The following is a 20,779-nucleotide window of genomic DNA, read 5'->3' on the forward strand; positions in this document are numbered from 1 at the left end:
AGGGGTTTCCAGAAATAACACTATAAAGGCCAACTTGCTGCAGTTAGCAGCTAAGGAAAAGGACTGTTTATTATTTTTCAGGCGATTGCCCAAACCCATGCTGTAGTATTTTTATTTAAGAAACCAATCTCCTATGAAGAAACAGCAACAAACTGCAAATGAACACACAGCAGCTCCTTAAAAACAATCTTATGAATGATTTCACACAGATTTTCAAAGCTATTAGGTACAGAATTTTCTTTGAGCAGGTGCTTTAGAAATGATTTAAAAGTCAGAGTTTAGAAAGAATTACATAAATGGCTCTTTTTTAACAGGCCGGTAGAAAACAATAGTTTTTGCCCACGTGGTAAAAGGCTAACAATGACTATTTTGGCATTGTAGTTAGTTCCGGAACAACTCTTAGGTCGGCCAGGATTTATGTATTAGTCGATTCACGCACACACACAAACATTGCATCTATGGGAAATCTCAACGCTTCTCAGAAAGTCAGTCATCCTAGGTCTCCAATGTATACTCTGACCTTGCTGGCCTTTTTGCAAGGGACTTTTATGGAGGCCTCCTTCTATGCAAGGCATCTGTTTATGATGCTAGGGGAGGTAGAAAAATCAAATAAAACAGCGAAAGTATTTCTCTGAGTAAATAGTGAAACCTATTTTAAAAAAATAGCCCAACCGGTGTGGCTCAGTGCTTGAGCATCTACCTATGAACAGAGGTCACGGTTCAATTCGCGGTCAGGGCACATGCTTGGGTTGTGGGCTAGATCCCCAGTGGGGGGCATGCAGGAGGCAGTCGATTGATGATTCTCTCTCATCATTGATGTTTCTATCTCTCTCTCCTTCTCCCTGACTCTCTGAAATCATTTAAAATATCTTTAAATAAATAGAGCAAAAATCCCACTTGTTAAATGACCTTGTATTGTAAATTGATTTTGTGTCTTAGCATTTCTGCCTTCAAAACATGTAGGGAAAACTACTTAAGTAAACTCCTAGTTAATGATTGAAAAGAACAAATAAGTAAGACCTTTGAATTTTGTTTGAATCTTGTTGGGTTTTTTTGGTATCATAAATAAACGAAGCTTAAAAGGCAAATGACAAACTTGTAAAGATATTTTTATAATAAATGACAAATGGTTAATATCCCTAATGTATAAATAATATTTAGAAATCAGTAAGAAACAACAAAATGTTTCATCAAAAGAGGACTATATGATTAATTATATGGGCAACTTTTAAAAAAATACAACTGGTTTATAAATATAAATATATTCAATGATTATAACAAAAAGACCAGACCAGACATAAAAGGACAAATACTGTACGATTCTACTTGAACGAGGTACTTAGAATACCCAAGCTCCTAGAGACAGGACACAGAACAATGGTTACAAGTGGCTGGCAGGGAAGGAAAATGGGGAATTCCTGTTAAATGGACACAGAGCTTCGGTGGGAAGATGAGAAAGCTCTGGAGATGGATGATTTGACAGTTGCACAACATTGTGAATATACTGAATGCCACTGAACTGTACACTTAAAAATTACTGAAATCATAAATTTTATGTTATGTATATTTTACTACAATAAAAAAATTCAGCCAGTTTAGTATTCAAACAAATGTAGACTCAAATAAAAATGAGATACTTTTGCTTTTTCTGTTAGTTAATAGAAATGGCAATTATAACGTTGGCAGTTCTTAACATGAAGAGAAATAGATATATCCAGACGCTGGTGAAAATATAAGATAGCTGCAAACTTTCTAGATGAGAGTTTAGAAATATATATCAAATGTCCTGATACCCTTTGACCTCTTAATTCACAGTAAAGGAATATGCCTAGGGAAATTACCATTTTTGCTCTTTCAAATTTACTATGTAAGAATATTCAATAAAGAAAAGAGGGGTATATCCATAGATGGAATAAGGAACAACTATAAAAAGTCACATTCTTCAGATATATTAAGTGAAATACAATATTACAAAACAATATGCACTGTGACCTCAATTTTGTAGACAAAGTATGTGTACTTAAATACCTGACCGGAAGGAGAGACATGAAAGTAAATCTGTAGTTGTCTCTCGTAGTGAAAGTATGAAAAGGTTTAATTTTTTTCTTTATACCTTTTTGTAGTTTCTTAACTTTTTTAACAATTAATGTTTTATCTTTATAAAATTTAAATAATTAAGAAGCAAAATGTTAAGTATTACTAGTACTTATAAAATAATGTTGGCCATCCTCAGCTTTCAATGAATCTACAAGCTCAAAAAATAACTCTTAAATCAAGGATAATGTCCGAATAAACAAAGAATCAAAGCATGCCATTAAAATTGGCTAATTCGGCGGGAAAGTAGCCCAGATTCTTTCATGGAGTAAAAAATAATCGCAATTTTGACTTTTCACTTGGCTTGATTTCTGTGTTGTCAGAGGTCACAGGAAAGAGCCAGCACTGGTGAAGGTCGGATGGAGGTGGGGGCACAAGGGCACTGACTGGGAGCCAGAACTTCTGGGTTCACTTCTCTGCCATTTGGAGCAGAGAGGCCTTGGGCTAACCAACTACCCAAGCTGTTAAATGAAATAGGAGATTCTGCGGTAAATATTGTTACTATCTCAGGAAAGCATGCCCATTGATTTATCAAACCAGTAGAATTGAGAATTCAGTGTGTTCAAACCTTCCACTGAACTTTCACAGAACTGGATCTGTTCTGACTTTCCAGCTAGTAACTTTCTCCCCCAAGCCCTCTCTTCATGTTCATTGTTTTGAGTCATTTACTGAATTTTTTTTATTGAGGTATAATTGATATATTACATTACTTTTAGATGTAAAATGTAACGATTCAATATATGTATATATCAGAAAGTGATCACCACATAAAATCTTGTTAATATCCATCACCGTACACTATTGCAATTTTTTTTCTCATGGTAATAATTTTTAAGTTCTGCTCTCTTAGCAATTTTCAAATATATAATACAGTATTATTTCATTAATTATAGTCACTCGACATGCTGTACACTACACCCCCAGGACTTACTTATTCGTGTTCATTTTTGTTTCACCAGCACAAGGGTTAAAAAAAATATCTGTTAAATGATAAAAGTACTAAGCCAGGCTTGACCGGTGTGACTCAGGGCACATGCCCTGGGCTCGATCCCCAGTAGGGGGCATGCAGGAGGCGGCCAATAGATGTTTTTCTCTCACATTGATGTTTCTCTTTCTCTCTCCCTCTCCTTCCCTCTCTCTCTCTAAAACCAAGAAAAACAGCCCTAGCTGGTTTGGCTCAGTGGGTAGAGTGTAGACCTGTGGACTGAAGGGACCCAGGTTCGATTCCAGTCAAGGGTGCATGCCCAATCAATCAGTGATTCTCTCTCATCATTGATGTTTCTATCTCTCTTCCTCTCTGAAGTGAATAAGAATATATTTTAAAAGAAATAAATATAAATACTATGCCAGGCTGGTTCATATTTGGGGCTTAAGTGATTATCCAAAAAGTAGATTTATATTATATGTATGTAGGAACAAGGGATCCCCCCCCCCCCCGCCGTTTTTTACATATCACTAGTAGACTAAGTAAACCTTCCCATTTTTAAACTTAAATTGTTCAAAAATGTTGTCCAAAAGATCTACTGAAAAAGAGAGCTATGTTTGATAGCATTTAAAATGGGTGAATTTATTTCACTGCCTAAAGCTCTCTTGTTCTCCTCTTTCCCCATCCCACACCCCCAGAATTTGAGTTTTAAATGTTTTTGAAAAGACTAGATACCAGGATAGATGGTGGGGGAAGAACCCAGACTTGGGTCACTGAAGCTTAAATATAAATAAATGTTTTAAAAACAACCATTAAATTTTGAATTTAGGTACTTCTCTTCAATTAATACTGTTTAAAAATTATTTTCAAAACTTTCTTTTATTTGTCATATTTCCTTTGACCATTACAAATAAAATGATTTTATGCACTAATTTCACAATGCTGCATTGAACACAAATCATATTACGACACTTTCCAAGCACAGGAATCTTTTAGTTCCTGTGGGAGAGAAATAATTTTTCCAAAGAGATTGCTTGGCTCATCTCACTAGAGCAGAGGTTTAAATTCATTGCCCCACAGCTAAATGAAGCCCAAAGTTGAAATTACTTGGCATGGGTTTAGATTTTTTACAATTTGTTGCCAGCTGGGCCCTGGCCGGATAGCTCCGCTGTTTAGAGGGTCTCCCCATACACCAGGTTTTGGGTTCCAACCCCCATCAGGGCACATACAAAAGGGAACCAATGCATGCATAAACAAGTGGAACAAATCAATGTTCCTCTCTCCCTCTCTCTCTCCCTGTAAAAATCAATTTTTAAAAAACAGATTTGTTGCCAGCATCTAAAAATTGGGAGAGTTGATATAAAATATAGAAATCTAGGGGCTCTTGAAAAATCTTTAAGCTCCAAGCAGTGGGGTTGGTGTGTTAACATTTGGCAACAACCCAATGGGCCTGAGTGGCGCTGCCCTCTTGGAGGGTCCTGGGCTCCTCAGTCTCACCTGCCTGGGATGGCTTGCTTTCCTAACCAGCATTTACCTGCCTGAGTGCCTGTAGACACGTTTTTGCTCTTTTCTTTCTCTTTCTTCCTCTTCCTCCCTCCTTTCCTTCCTTCCTTCCTTCCTTCCTTCCTTCCTTCCTTCCTTCCTTCCTTCCTTCCTCCCTCCCTCCCTCCCTCCCTCCCTCCCTCCTTTCCTTCCTTCCTTCCTTCCTTCCTTCCTTCCTTCCTTCCTTCCTTCCTTCACTATAAAATGCAAGGGGTTGTCTTTAGTCACTCAGCCTTCCGTCATGCAAGAGTTGGCCATGTGATGTCTTCTAGCCTTGGTAATATGACGTTGAATGTGAAAACATCCAGATAGGCAGGGGATGGATATTCTTGTGGACAGATTCCATGAAGCTGATGGCCAAACAGAGAAGAGCATGGAAACGAGCAAACAGCATAGGACCTCGTATCAAACCTTTTTTCTTTCTTTTTTTCTCATCTGCCATTAAGAACAAATTGACAACAATGGTAGCAATCGAGCCTTGTGCACTTTGTGATTTTTTTTTTTTAATTCCCATGTGTTGAAGGGGTTTTACAGAACCATAGACTGCTGGGTGGGAAATGGGCTACGTTAATCCCTGCCTCTTAAGAGGCCAGGGTTTCAATACCCGAATCTTATTACAGCTCAGCTAACAAACCCAGTCTAATGTCATCTGCCCGTGACAGACAAATGAAACCTTTTCTGGGTGATGAGTTGAAGGTTAAATGAAGAGGAAGGACTCTGAACTGTCTCGGGGACCCTCTTTCATCAGGTTAAGCACCACTGTTTGTTGACGCTCTTAATGACTTTTCCAGTCCTTCCTTCCCCCAGTTCATAAAGCCTCCTCAGATTCAGACAGGTTAAAGTCAAGGTCTTGTCTTGTTTCCTTCTCCTAGAAAATTATTTAAATAGAAATTTCATGTTTTTGCTTATGTGCCCACTTAGTACTACATAACGGCTAACATTATCAAGTGCCTACTGTGAGCGAAGCACTTGCATACATTATCTTATTCAATCCTCATTAAAAGCTCCATGAAATGTGCACTATTTCAACTTCCTTTTCAAAGATAAACTGAAGTTGCAGAGGCTAAATAATGTGTTCATCACACAGCCAGGAAGTGGCCGGCTCCAAAAGTCCTGCTTTCAACCACTATTCTACATGTGTAGCTGCCTTCAACATGTAGCATGTCCATTTCTAACAGGAGCAAGAATTAAAATTATGCAAGTTGGGGTTTGGCCCAGGACACAGGCTGTGTCAGGAAACCAAAGAAGTGTAGAAGTGGAAGCCAAATGCCAACCAATACATCACTAAGGGAAATGTCTTTGGAATTATTAGTCTTATTAGATGATGAACAATTCCCATAATACAAATCTCCAAAGAGATGTGATGAAATGAGAGAAGATCCAGAGGAGACGACATCAATACACAAGGAAAAAGGAATGTGACTTGAACAAGAAGACATGTGTACTGAGTGGGGTGGGCATATTGCAAAGGCACAGACTCTTAGAAACCTAATTAAAGTAAACTACAACTTCTCCCCGCTAATAATAAAAATTAAGAACTTATTCTGAGAATTGATATGCTTTGGGTGAGATGCTTAGAATATAGAATATATTTTTAAGGTTTGGATTTCTAATAAGTAAGGGAAATTAGCATATTTAGGAGGTGTATTCTTAATTTCCAAGTTTGAAATACACACTGCAGCCTAAATGATCTTTTCAGAATGCAGATTTGATCATTGGAGACCTTCTTCCATGAAAATGGCTTCTCTCTGTTCATCACTTTGACAGCTCCTCTAGCACCCAAATTTCAGTGGGCAGCTCCCTCTTCTGTTGTCTTGGGCCAGGTCAGGTCCCGACTTCCGGCCCTCACACCTCTTTTTCATGTGCCCCTTTTTGCCTCCCCACTAGGCTGTAAACTCTGAGCAGGCAGAGGTGGGCCTGCTCTTGCTTACCTTTGTGTCCTTGGGAATTCACATCTGTCTCAGGAAAAGAAAGCTTAGTATTGCTTCTATACCAGTGATGGCAAACTCAGAGGTGACACGTGAACTCATTTTTTTGGTTGATTTTTCTTTGTTAAATGGCATTTAAATATGTAAAATAAATATCAAAAATATAAATCTTTGTTTTACTATGGTTGCAAATATCAAAAAAATTCTATATGTAACACAGCACCAGAGTTAAGTTAGGGTTTTTCAAAATGCTGACAGGCTGAGCTCAAAAGGTTCGCCATCACTGTTCTATACACTCTGATTAATTATATGTTAACTTCTTTCCAGTTGGCTACACTTAATCTGGTTGGGCTCCTTATCAAGGTCATCCTGTTTACAGCTGTGTCTGCAAAATACTGTGCTACATTTGAACTTTTATCAAGAGTAGCATTTAGTAAGAACAGCCTAGACTTGGAGACCCTTGTCCTACCCAGCAGTTGTAGGTAGGTGAAAGCCCTGGACATATTGCTGAATAGAGAAGCGCATGCCTTCCTGAAATGCCCTCTTCAGAGGCTGATTCTGGTTTGCGTAAGTTAGGGAGCCAGTAGTGGAGGTAGCACATGTTTATTGTTTTTGAAACACATGTGAAAAAGAATTTTGTGTATGTACACTAAGACCTAACTATGAAATCAATACATTTTAAACTCAGAAAGACTAAATTCTCCCATTTGCATTTACCCCAATTTAAAAGTAGACTCTGCCCCCAGCTCCCCTAACCTCTCCCCTGCTTTATAGAATGCCACGTAAGACACAACACATATTTCACTTATTTATTTTGTTTACTGTGCATCTTCCCCACTGGGAAGTAAACTCCAGGAGGGATGGGATGTTTGTTCTTTTTGCTCACTGCTATATCTTCACAGCCTAGAATAGTGTTGGGCATATATACATGCTCTTGATATGTTTGTTGAGTTAATGGGTTTAGGTTACTAGTAGTTTTCTTTGCCCAGAGGTAATAGGCAGTAAGTATCAATTAGCCCCAGAGTAAGTTTTCATGGAACTGGCTTGGATTTTTAAAAAAATCTTATAGAGATTGTTTTCATTTATGAGCTTTAAAAATTCTAGACTTCATAGTATATCAGGGGCCCTCAAATTACAGTGCCTCAGGCCGAAACCGGTTTGGCTCAGTGGATAGAGCGTCGGCCTGCGGACTGAAAGGTCCCAGGTTCGATTCCGGTCAAGGGCATGTACCTGGGTTGCGGGCACATCCCCAGTAGGAGATGTGCGGGAGGCAGCTGATCGATGTTTCTCTTTCATCGATGTTTCTAACTCTCTCTCTCCCTTCCTCTCTGTAAAAAAAAACCAATAAAATATATTTTTTTAAAAAATTACAGTGCCTCAGAATCTCCAGAGCTCTTGAAGAAATGCAGATTATCACCATCAAAGATTATAACTCTGCCCAGCTGGTATGGCTCAGTGGTTGAGCCTCGATCCATAAACCAGGAGTTCAGGGTTCGATTTCTGATTAGGGCACACGCCCAGGATCCCCAGTAGGGGGCGTGCAGGAGGCAGCAGATCAGTGGTTCTCTCCCATCATTGATGTTTCTATCCCTCTCTCCCTGTCCCTTTCTCTCTCTCTGAAATTGATAAAAACATTTTTAAATTTTTTTTTTATAGATTATAGCTCTGCAGTCTGGGGTCCGGTCCTACCAGTTCCAGGAGCTGCATTAGGTTGTAGCCCAAGGGCCAAGATTTGAGAAATACTGGCTACGACTGACTGCACACCTTAGACTCAACACGTGCGCAGGAAAAGCTCATCCTTCCCTACAGCAGTATTAATTACTTACATTACGGCTAGGGGCTTTAGCAATGAATAATCCGTGTCCAAAGGACTGCTACTTTCCCCATTTTACAGACCAGAAAAGGCTGATTTATCCCTACTTCCCCACGTCCCCTCTGTTCACGCGGATGTATGCGGTTCCTAGAATTACTGAGACTTTTAAAAAGTGTGCAAAACTACCAAGAACGACAGGAAAAGTGCGCGGGGTCCAGCGGAGACCTCCCGGATAAGTAGACGCCTCGTGGGTGCCGCCTTTGCCTTTGCCTCGGGCTCCAATAGTTGGAGACCTTTAGGCGTTTCCTGCTGCAGACGTGCACGTCCCCCAGGATAACATTCCAGCTCCGGCCGAGGAGAGGCGGGGCGGGGGCGGGGCTAGGGGCGGGGCCAGAGGACCGCCCGAGGCCGCGGCTGGCGAGCCCGGCCGCAGGGAGGGAGCGAGGGCGGGGCCAGTGGGAGGGGCTGGCTGAGTGGGTGGAGCCTGAGGGTTGCAAAAGGCAGTGGCGGGCTACCTAGGAGGTGGGGAGGGAGCCAGGTTGCCACGCCCGGTCCCTCCCCTCGGGGTGGGTAGTGCGGGCGGGCGCGGCGGGGAGGTCGCGCAAGAGGCAGTGCGCTCCGGCCGCCGGTGCGAGTGCGCTTCGCTGCTGCCCCGGCTATGGCCGATCTTCGTGGCCGGAGTAACCGATCCCGGGCTCCTCGCCGGGTTCCCTGAGCGCCCTCCCCTTTCAACCTCTGAAAAGCCCTGCGTTCTTTCTGGGCCCGCGGCGAGTGGCACCGAGAGGCGAGCCAGGATGCGCTGAGGACCGCTGGGGCGCTCGTCCTGGGTGCAGCCGTGGGTGGCGGCGGGGAAGCCCAGGTGTGTCGGGCTACCTCGGTTTCCCCACTGTGCGCCTGCCGCCCCCCGCCGCACTTGATGTGCAGAAAGAAGCCGGACACCATGATCCTAACACGTAAGCTAGACTTGTGCCTTGCCGTCGGGCCAGCTGCGGGAGCCAGCTGCGGAAGGGACCCGCCGCGGAGGAAATGTCACGCCACCTTGTCAAGTCGGTGCCTGGCGCTCTGTGCTTTTGAAACGCTTTCCGAGGAGGCTTGGGACCGAGTCGCCCGAGCTTCTTGGAGTGGAGGAGGTGGAGTGTGGGCAACACAAGGGGTTTGGGGGTGGGGGAGAGGTCTTCATCTCGGGTAATGTCTCCTGGGGACTCACTGGCTGGCGCGTCCCGTGGGCTCCGGGAAGGGCTGCGGGCTGGCGGGGGAGGAGACCGCGGCTAATGAAGCGAAGCCCACGTTCACTTCCTGCTGGGGCTCGGGACCTCGGGCCGGGCTGGGGGTGCCTGGCCAGGCGCGGGGCGCGGGGCCGCTGGAAATAACCAGGCGGTGATGGCCTCTGACTCCGAGGACCGACCGTGCTCGGCGTGACCGCTTTCTAGTATCTTTTCTGCTGGTACTTGTTTTCCTTCGCCATAGGAAGGAACGTTTATTATTTAGGGACGTTGAGATCGTGGCGGCATTTGGAAATTTTTAAAAAACCTGAAAGTAAGCTAATCAAAAACTTGTTTTCATTTCAAACCGTTCTGTTGAAATAACTCAGAAAATCTGAGTCTGATGGTGCGCCCCTGGAGCGTGTTGAAGCTCTTTTCAGCCCCGCGGTTGGTCTGCGCGTGAGGGGTACGTGCCGGCAGGGCTGCCGTGGAGCTGACTTCACGGGCTGGGGCGTTGATCGGTTTCGCAAAATGTCCCGCGGAGATGCCCACGCCCTTGGCCCCGGAGGGGGCGCCCGCGCAGAGCGGGTCCCGGGGCCAGCGAAAGGAAGGAAGCACGCCTCCCGGCCCGGCTTTTTTTTTTTTTTTCCCTCGGAGCCAGGCGACGGCCTTTTGGAGCCCTGCCACCCTCTGTGACCTTGTCCCCACCTCCGACGTCACGGGCCGGACGAGCTTTTGATCCTGCCGAAGGAGGTGCACCCTTGGCTGTAGCCAGCCGGCCCTGCTACGTGTCTTTCCAGAGCTCAGCCCCTGTCACGAGGGGGAGTTGAGTGGAGCCCGGGGGAGGGAGGCTGGCGAATCGGAGCCGTGTCTGGTGCTGATGTTCCAGAAACACCCAGTTTATGCTGGTTGTTGTAGAAGGAAACCCCTGTGTCTGGTCAGTCTGCTCTGTGGAGAAGGAAGCCTTGTCCCACGCCAGCTGTGAGTGAGTCTTGATACACTCAGCCTGGTTAGCAAATGGGTTCATTCTCGGGATTCCGAGGCTGGCTCAGCCATGGTAATGAAGGTATGCAGCCTAGGCACAGCCATCCGCTGCAGAAAGATTCACGAGGGTGGCATCTATGACGCATTTGGGTAGAAAAAAAACCCAGCTCTGGAGACAGAGGAATACTGAGTCTCAAATTACATTTTTCCCCCAAACTGCTGAAAGGATGAGGGAAAATAATAGCCCAGCAGAACTCTGAATGTAAATCTATCCGCAGCTCCAAGAGGTTGACTAGCTCAGCATCCATCTGGTCCCCTGCGGGATCATTTGCAGACCATACGTGTGGAACTAGTGGAGGTACCCAGTGCCATCTTGGCTTGCAGACTACAGCAGATGGTCAGAGGGGTGCCCTGTAAGTCAACAGCCCCCCTGGTCGAAGAACTAAAATCCTGGAGATTGAGTGTCAAATAGTTAGCAGATGTACACTCAGAAGTTATTTCAAGACATTTTCGGAGAAAATGTTGGCGATTGCTCGTATTAACTTTTATTGTAGCGTGCCAGACTTACAGCGTGGCCCCGGCCTGGGTGCATACTTTTATGATTAGCACTACTGTTCAGAGTTTAAAATGAAGCACAGCAGACTGACTTTCTCTCCCAGCTGCCTTTCGAAGTTTGCTTTTGACCAAAACAGAGCTTACTCCAATTCAAGCTGAGCGTGTGACCCCTTACACCCAAAGGGAGTGACCCGGTTTCCCAGCTCTGCAGAATCAGAATAAGTAGCTCCCAATTTAAATCTTTCCATCGAGTGGATGGGAAAAGTGGTTTGGGTGACTTCCATGTGTCTCAACTTCCCAGTTGTAGATCTTATGAGAAACACCACTGAGGTGCCTTAAAGAGTGAAAAGGTTGAACGGACGGGTAGTTAACTATGGCGAGTTGTAGGCAGCGATCCAAGTTTTAGTACACTGGTCCCGTCAAAAGATTTAACTCTATTTGTGGAGCAAAGGTGAGAGGCCGGTTGCACTTTAACCTCTAAAGCCTTTCTTTTTTTATTTCTTTTTTTATTTTGTTAATGTTCTGTACTGCATTTCAAATATGGTCTAAGGATGTTTTTACATTGAAAAAGGATGTTTGGTTGCTGCTGGAAAAGATACCATATTAACAGAAAAACTTGTTATGATTGAACAAGTTATTGCTGTGAGTGGGTGAAAATTGTTCTCAAACTCTTATTTGTAGAATTAGTGTGGGGGCTGAGAGGGGATGTGGCGGGCCCCAGTGAGATGCCGCCAGTCAGAGGCTTGGTGGGATTCCAAGAGGTGGTTTCAGATACAAAAATAAGTACTTGGGTTTCCCTTGGTGTCCCCATGGAGATTTTAAGCCATGATGCAATGCTCAAGTGAGAGTGGTATTTTTATGACTTAGGTGAGTAAATATGCCATTTGAAAAATACCCAGGGAAGGGTGGAGGTGAATTGGGCCAGAAGACAGGGGCATGTAGAGTACAGCGGGTAAAGTGAGCGGTTCTGTTCTGAAGAGAGCCTTGTGCTGGACAGGATGGTCCAGTATTGTAAACACGAGTTTCTCATGCTTAGTTCTCCTTCCTAGCAACAGGAAGACGGAAATGAGGCCATGCAGAGAGGGGGGGAAAAAAAGACCCTGGCTGGCTCCAGACAATACTTGACCCACCCTAGCATTCACCCTGTATAGCCAGAAGACTTGCAAAAGTAAAAATAACTTCAGATGTTTCCCTTTCCTCCCTGGCTGTTGCCAGATCGCTAAAGACTGAATACTTGGTGCTTTAGAACAGTGCTTTTCAGCCAGTGTGCCGCAAGAATTTTTAAAATGTTTAATACCTGACTATTCAGTCAGGGGCACTGACCTATTTTCCCTTAGATTGTCAAATAAAAAAATGACAACAGCCAACCCAACAATGGCTATCCGGTGTGACTGATTCAAAACTATACTTTTTTTTTTTTTTTTGTCTGTCAGAATGGGAAAAATATATATATATATTTTTTTGGTGTGCCGCAGAATTTTAGTAATTTTAGTTTTGTGCCAGGAGATGAAAATGTATAAATCGCTGCTTTAGAACATTCTAGCAAAACCTGGCCCCAGGATGTAGCCAGCAGCAAGGCACACATAATGCCAAAGCCTGTGCTTGAAATTATAAAGCAGACCTGGGGAGAAAGGAGATTTTCGTGTTTCATGTTTGCATAATCCAGTAATTAGAATGATATGAATTGAGATCCAGTGGAGGAGAGAAAATTTAATTTCTGAATTTAGTCATTCCTCTGAGTGCTCATTTGAGCAGGATTTACCCCTAAGAGACTTACCTGGGAGCAGTAGGTCTACAATGCAAAGGAAGTATCTATACACAGCACTCAAGGCCCAGATTTTTCTCGCTGTGGAGGTGGAGGTAAACTGATGCCCACCCATAAAGTGCAGAGAACCAAACACTGTCCCAGAAAGCACAGTCCCATGGTCCTCTTTTCAACGGCTGTGCAATTAGGAGGAAAATGCTTTTCGGGAGCCGCTCACAACTGTCCTTATAGCCGACTCTGTGGCCATTGCCTATGGAGGAATCTAAAGCCTTGAGGGGTGGTTCCTCTTTTAAGAAGATGGTGCTGTAGGGTTAAAGGATGTTCTCTAGGCATGGGTTGCTGGTGTGAATGCAATCAGTGGTGTTTTCTTTCACCCTCAAATTAGTCAGAAATCTAATTAATGTAAAAGGGGGAAGATTCCCAGCTGAGAAGGGCTGTCTACACTTTTGCTTGGGGGACCCATGTTATTGTAAAGGATTATGGTGATCAAGGATAAGGACTAGGGAGTAGTCCCGCTGGGGTTCTTTAATTAGGTCGACTCTGCCTTTGCATTTTTCTCACTAGCTACTCCCTCCTTGCCATTGAAATTTATAGCCTTGCACACTTGGCCTGTATACTGTTAGAGTCGTTCACAAGAAACACTCAGCCTTCTCTATTATGGACACTCCTTTTTGAAGTTTAATAAAAGATGTGCAGACTTTTGACAAGATAGTATTAATATTATAGAAGTAAAATGGGTCGTGTTTGCATTCATGGTCACATTTATTTTTTGCTGCCGCACCACGAAGCAGATACAGTGGGTCTCCCTTTCACAGGTGAGAGGACTCTGAGGCTTGGCCACGTCACTCACTACCTGGCACACCTAGGTTTTCAACCAGCTGTGTGTGTGAGTCCCAGCTGAGGGAGATGTATATGTCAGGAGTTGATTCTGTTTAGGAAACAGTATTTGTCACTTGGCATCGTGCGCCTTGCAGTAGCCGCAGTGTCCTAGGGGACTTGAGCTCCGAGGTGGGGAGCTACAGTGTTGGGGTTCCTGATAGAAAAGCAGTCGGTTTTGCACCCCTTCTCTGGAAGCCCAGTGGATGGAGAGTGAGCCTCTGTCTCTGACGTGTAGACAAGGGGTCTGGGTACCGTAGTCTAGCCTGTGCTGACTGCCCTGATATGCTCTCTTCAGTGACAGTCTTTTTAAATAATATGTCTAAGGGGGAATGATCTCGCAGATGAAACTGAAGACATTTGAATGGCATCATGAAAATGCCTGCCTAGTAGGAACTAATGTTCTTGGGCACCCAATGGTAAAATGTGAAAACTTAACTGAAGTCAAGCCAAAACATGGAGAAATCAGTTTCTCTTAATCATTCATCCTTGGTTTTTATTCGGCTACTTGACTGCATTTCACCATGGAAAGCTCTGTAAGCTCCTTTTCCATTCACATATGCCTCTCCTTGGTGGCCTTTTCAGGTCTCTCTCTCTCTCTCTCTCTCTCTCTCTCACACACACACACACACACACACACACACACACACATGCACACACGCACACACGCACATCCCAAGGAGGAAAATCAAAAGCTCACTGAAGGCTGAGGTGGGTGAAGCCAGTCCTCAGGCCTTTGTCACCTCCCATCCACATTTTGTTCCCTTCCCCGCCAGGCCTCCGAGTGTCCTGCGGAGAGGACTGGAGGCTGCTTCCTGACTTGTCAGAAAGGCGCCTTCCTTCTTGCGGGAGTCCCTGGAGGATGTCTGAGGGACAAAAGTTTTCCACACCCTGAGGTTGTAGCCTTTCCCAGGCGGCTGCACTCAGGAAGCTGGAGAGAGAGGAAGGGCCTTGGAGGTGAGAAGGCCTGTGGCCCCGGCGCTGGGCTGCACCACAGCCACGCTGTGCCTTTTGTCACATCCAGGTGATAAAGTAGATGGAAGATGCCGAAATTCGGAAATCATCGCCACCTCCCGCATCTGGGGAAACCATGGACTAAGGGACCCTCTCCGCGCAACTTTCTGTTTCAAACTGTAGAGTGTGAAAAAGGGATCTTGTCTAGTCCTTGTGTTTGTAAAAGTCATTGCATGGGAAATTCCAGAACTTTGCAAAGCAGCCTGGAAAAACATTGCCTCTTCCCTGCTGAGAAGTGGGGAAGTTCAGTGACTAGGCCAAGGTCACCTGCGAATTGAATGGAACTTCAGACCCCTTCCTGTCGGATGTGACAGCAAAGCGGGAATAGCAGCAACATGAGGACCTTAATGTGTTTGTAGGGAAAATGCTTCAGTTATCAAACCAGAAGGGTTCCTAAACTAGATAGGGGTACCTGAACCACATTTTCACCATTAGATGCTATGAGTTGTGGGGAGGAGGGGGTGTTCCTGCCCTGTGTTTTCACGGCTGTCCAATAAGGCAACTTGATTTTTTTATTTGATTCTTGATTTTCTTTTTTCCTCTTTGTCAGAATTATCTGAAATATGGATGAACAGCTTCTTTAGAATTCCTCACTATTCCCTTTATTTCTAATTTACGGGTTTTTGTAGCAGTACGATTTGCACAGTATTTTCTCTATTTCCTGTGCTATAGCATTCTAGAATTTAGGGCAAAAACCAAAGATTGGGGGTAGGTGGGTGGGACCTTAGTAGAGTTAGCTAGTTAACATGTTAAAAGGAAGAATCGATGTGCTTGCCAGCCTTTAATGATGGAGATGGTAGGGTTACTTTAGGTTTGTAACAAGGCATTTTGCCTTAAACAATAAAGGAAATGGACTATATAATCCTAACACAGATGCATCACTTTACACACAAAAAAAAAAGCTCGAAAAATAAGGGCTCTTAAAAGTATTATTTAGATTGTTTCTTCAGATTGCCTTCTTAATCTATGCAGTTATCATCTTCAAAGGGCTTCAGTGCATGGTTTGAAAGGCATAAGTATTTGATATAGAAACTAAAAATGTGTGTATGTACTCGAATGTATAAACGAATCGAAATCGAAAGAGGTGATGATGCAGTATTCATTTCCTTAATAGTTTATTTTCGTTTCAGTTGGACTTCTTTGTGCTGGGTAGTCAGTGCCAACTTTGATTTGTTGGGAGATACTTTCTGTTCCTGGAAGTAATTGGATCAGCTCAAGCCTGAGTGCTTGATAAAACCATGTCCTACATGGGCTCGAATTAATGCTGAGCTCTTTATCTTGCAAGGGAAGAGCATGTATGTTTTTATGTGAGCTACTTGCCTTTCTTTGGTTTGTGTTAAAAACAGCATTTTGCAGACGCTCGAACTAAATGATCCCCAAAGGGGATTTCACATGATTTAATTTTGCATTTGCCAAGTGTCACCGAATGTGCTTAATCCCAGGTACAGGCTTGCAGGGCGGGCCTCCCAAGATTCCCTTCTTTCAAGGCGAAGCTATTTATTAAGTTGTCATCACATCACTGGGGAAAATGGGTCCTTTCCCCACTTTAGATGATTTCTAGGAATATTTTTTACTAGAAAGCAACATATCTGCTTCCAAACTTCAAGCAGGAAAAGGAAAAAAAACTTAAAAAGAAAACTCCCCAAACTTCCAGTTCTTACTTGCACTGAAACCAGTTAATGCTTTAAAAGTGTATTTAGAAAATCAGGGCTTAAAGCAGTACTATTGTTCTGACTTTTGAGAGGAAGAATAATGTGTTTGTGAAATTGATAGTAAACCTGGGAACTGACAGTAGAAATGAAACCTGTTCTTTAGGTTGTCAGTGAGAAGGGGGCCTGAGCATAAAGGAAACCTCAGACTGAAGCCTGGGGGGTTGCAAAGCCTGTGGCAACCCCAGGTTTTACAGATGAGGAAATAGGTCCAGAGAGATTATTTTCTTAAAGCTACTTAACTGAACAATGGGTTCTTTCCTGGACCAGTTTTCCTGACCTGTTGCGGTATACTTCGCCCCCTTTCTGTGATGGATTGTTAGAAAGAGTGAGGAAATGGAACCTATTGCTCATTGGTTTACCAGGCGATGAGATGCTTACATCTACTTCCCACTTCATGCCTGCCCTTCCTTTGCTGTGTTACAGTAAATCCAACTATTTACCACTCCTTCACAAACACCTGTGCTTCCCCGTCTCGATACCTAACTCATTCTGTCTCTACTCCCAGCCTCTTCTCCCACCCTCCCTTCCTCCCTCTCCCTTCCTTCCTTCCTTCCTTCCTTCCTTCCTTCCTTCCTTCCTTCCTTCCTTCCTTCCGTCTTTCTTTTCCTCCCTTCCTTCCTTCCAATCTATCTTTGTTTTTCTTCCTTTTTTTCTTTCTATGAAAATAATGTATTTCAAATTGGTTGCTTTGGTGGGTAACAGATAACATGTTCAAAATAAAATAGAAAAATGTAAGGCTGCATCACTTACCGTGTTACTTGGTGAAACTTGTTTCGGTTTGACGTATGCTTATACATACACAGTGTGCTTCTCTACATGAATGCATGCATATATTCAAACACATTACCTGCATACATGCATGTATATGGTTACAATGTAAAACGTATTTCTTATTGTGCATCCTGGTCAGAAAAATTAAGGCCATTTTACTGGAACAGAAATCGTATTGTAGCACATTTCTTGTGTCATGTTTACTTATTGAGCAACTGCTATGTACCCCACACTGTTGTAGGTGCATGGGACATATATCAGAGCTTATGGGGCGGGGGGGGGGGGGGGAGGAGAGGGGGGCGGGGGGAGGAGAAGAGGCCAGTAAGGGTGGATCACTTAGCCTGAGGGAGATGGGGTGACAGACAGAGTGTAGTAAGGAGCCCCAGACCAGGGCACATGGCCGTTAGGACTTTGGCTTTTCACATAGGAAGTGGTGACTCGTTGGTGCTGCCTGTATAGTCCCTTGGGACCTAACAAACACGTGGGCCTGTGAATAGCCCTCAGGAAACCAATCCGTCCTAAGTAGAGGATCAGCAGACACCTTGCACTCCACGGGGAATTACCTTTCCATGTGGCTTCCTGCTTTGGAACAGGAACCTGTGTCTCTGGTTGTCCCTGAGCAGAGCTGGCAGCGTACTTAGCAGATTTTCAATAAATAAATATTGAGTGAAGGGGGGATGAAGATTGGCCCCACTTCCATGTGTGACGGTACTAGAATCTATCGAACAGTGGATTTGAGTCAGCTACTCTTAGGCCAGGTGGCCTGAGAAACGGAATTAGTGTCAACAGGTTTTTTCAGAAGCTTCCTAACTGGTTTCTTTCAGAATCTGCACAGCAGGGCTTTAGAATTCTTTTAGACACGTGAGGGTAGGAATGCTTCTAGTTGCCAGTCCAAATCTTTGCTGGGATGAGGTAACATTAGCTTTTAATAAAGATTAATATATAAATACTGCTATCTGACTTGGCCCACCAAAATCTGTTTTACATAGGTAACTCCTGATAACCAGTCTTCGCCATCTGTGTGTGTTTGACATTTATTTTTATTAATTGCAAAGAGAAAAGGATTCAAGTCATAGTTCTTGGTCTGAATTAGTCCTCTAGTGCCTTACGCTTTTGTTTAAGGAAGAAATTCGGGCAGCATTTATTTGCCTTGAGCCCTGGTTGTGGGGTAGCATGTTGTTAAAGGAGCCAGGGAACCTGAGAGTGCCCACTGTGAAGACCACAAACAGAAGGTTTATTTTGTTTTTTGTTAATCCTCACCCAGGGATATTTTTCCATTGATTTTTAGAAAAAGTGGAAGGGAGGGGGGAGACAGAGAGAGAAACATTGATGTGAGAGAGACACATCAATTGGTTGCCTCCCGCACGCGCCTGGACCAGGGCCAGGGATCCAGCCTACAACTAAGGTACTTTCCCTTCATGGGAATCGAACCTGGGACCCTTCAGTCCGTGCTGTAGCCACTGAGCCAAACCAGCGAGGGCAGTAATCACTTCCTGCTTCCACTCAGTCACTGTTGCTCAACCTGCTAAGAGCAGCGGGTTTAACAGAATGATGACGGGGTTGGGGAATTTCTGTCTCACTTACAGAAAGTGAGGGGGAAGGGGAAGATGGGGTCATCCCATCGTGCCAGGAAATGTGCAAATAAGGCCTGATGGTTCCCAGTCATACACAAAAGGACCTCATTCATCTCCTCCAACTGGCCACTAACGCTGTTTCCAATCAAAATTTCCTGTTTCCTCCTCACCACATTTGTCTGTTGTTTGCTTAGAGAAAACCCAGGTACAAAAGTGACATTGTATTCCCATTGTGTTTTTAGTTTCTGACGGCATTTGTGCCTGGTGGGGAATGTTTTTAAAAATCATCCTTATAGTTTACGCACCACCACTCACGTACATTGAAGGAAAAGTTATACCCTGATTGCCCAGTAGAGATCTCCGAAAGCCAGGCCTGGGTCAGTTCCTGCGACTGAAGTGATTACGCATGTACATGGTTTTCTTTAATATTTTGAATGTTGTTTATTGTTATATATATACTAGAGGCCTGGTGCATGAAAATTCGTGCACTGGGAGGGGGTCCCTCAGCCTGGCCTGCCCCCTCTCATAGTCCGGGAGCCCTCAGGGGATGTCTTACTGACGACTTAGGCCTGCTCACCTTTTGACCATGTACATGCGTAATCACTTCAGTCGCAGGAACTGACCCAGGCCTGGCTTTCGGAGATCTCTACTGGGCAATCAGGGTATAACTTTTCCTTCAATGTACGTGAGTGGTGGTGCGTAAACTATAAGGATGATTTTAAAAAACATTCCTCACCAGGTGCAAATGCTGTCAGAAACTAAAAACACAATGGGAATACAATGTCACTTTTGTACCTGGGTTTTCTCTAAGCAAACAACAGACAAATGTGGTGAGGAGGCAACTGGGATGATCAGGGGAAGGTGCCGCCCCAATCACCCCGCTGTTGCTGCCACTGCCAGCCATGGCAGCTGCGAGGCCTGAGCCCTGGGCCTCACAGCCGCTGTGGCTTTGTCCGGATGGACGTCCGGAAGACGTCCGCCCTCATTAGCATATTACCTTTTATTAGTAATGATTTTTAAGGATAGAACCTATCCTGTTCATTTCTGTGTGTCTTAGTTCTCTATCCTACTATGGCATTTGAATGAAAGAAAGCACATTTTTAAGAACTGGTTATTTCCCTATTTGTATGTCTTGGGGATGATACTGGTAATCCATGTGTTCGAATCAGTCTGAGGAGTATGAATTAATATGCATTAAGTGCTTAGAAGGGGCCTTGCACATACCATGCACTCAGTAAAAGTTAGCTGTTGATAAAATTGTGGAAAGGCATCTGGGAAGACTGCCCAGAGGAGGCAGCATTTGGGTGGAGCCTTGAAGGACAAATGATAGTTGACCTTGAGAGGATGGGAAAGCATTTCAGGCCAGAGTAGTCACAGAGATAGATGTGTGGGAAGATGAGCACTCAGTTTACTTTGGCTGGGATACAGAGGAGTACAGGGAGCCACATGAAGAGCCTTGACAGCCGCGTGGAGGTGTTTAGACTTGATTTTCTGAGTAGTGGAGTTCCAGGAAGTTTGTTAGAGACAAGATCAAAACCGTAACTTAGGAAATTGGATGAGCCAGGGTTGGATGGATCCTCAGAGAGGAGAGAATTGGAGACCCAGAGTTTTAGTTCGGAGACAAGAGTAAAAGTAATGGCCTGGATCAGGGGGGTGAAATTAGAGAGGGTACTCCCAAGCTGACTTGGATGTAGACATTACTTCATTTCTTATTAAGTAAAATGTTTAGAAATGTTTTTTTCTTTATTTTTTAAAATGTTTTTATTGATTTTTAGAGAGAGGAAGGGAGAGGGATAGGGAGATAGAAACATTGATGAGAGAGAACATCATCAATCAGCTGTCTCCTGTGCGACCGACCCCTCCTCGGGATGGAGCCTGCAACCCGGGCACGTGCCCCCCAGGAATCGAACCAGGGACCTCTTACTTCCTGGGTTGATGCTCAACCATTGAGCCACACCAGCCGGGCTAGAAAATTTTACTTTAAAAAACTCAGTACTTATATTGGATTATTACCATTTTCTCTT

At 44.1% G+C, this 20,779-nt stretch overlaps 1 protein-coding gene across 8 annotated transcripts in view; it reads left to right on the forward strand.

Moving 5' to 3' along the window:
* DLC1 (DLC1 Rho GTPase activating protein) overlaps positions 1-20,779 on the forward strand; it is a 368,479-nt gene that overhangs the window by 311,937 nt on the left and 35,763 nt on the right. For 2 of the 8 annotated variants that reach the window (XM_070408305.1, XM_070408306.1), the window contains exon 1: positions 8,933-9,255. The exons of 5 other annotated variants lie outside the window; for them this stretch is intronic. In XM_070408305.1, the coding sequence (XP_070264406.1) occupies positions 9,219-9,255 (37 nt within the window). In that variant the 5' untranslated portion in view covers positions 8,933-9,218. Of the gene's footprint in view, positions 1-8,932; positions 9,256-9,363; positions 9,433-20,779 lie in introns of those variants that run through there. One more of the 8 variants, XM_070408302.1, reaches the window with a different exon arrangement.

This window comes from Myotis yumanensis, unplaced genomic scaffold, assembly GCF_028538775.1.
Source record: "Myotis yumanensis isolate MYYU_CA2020_CCGP unplaced genomic scaffold, mMyoYum1.0.hap1 SCAF_3, whole genome shotgun sequence".
In the NCBI taxonomy this organism is placed as follows: Eukaryota; Metazoa; Chordata; class Mammalia; order Chiroptera; family Vespertilionidae; genus Myotis; species Myotis yumanensis.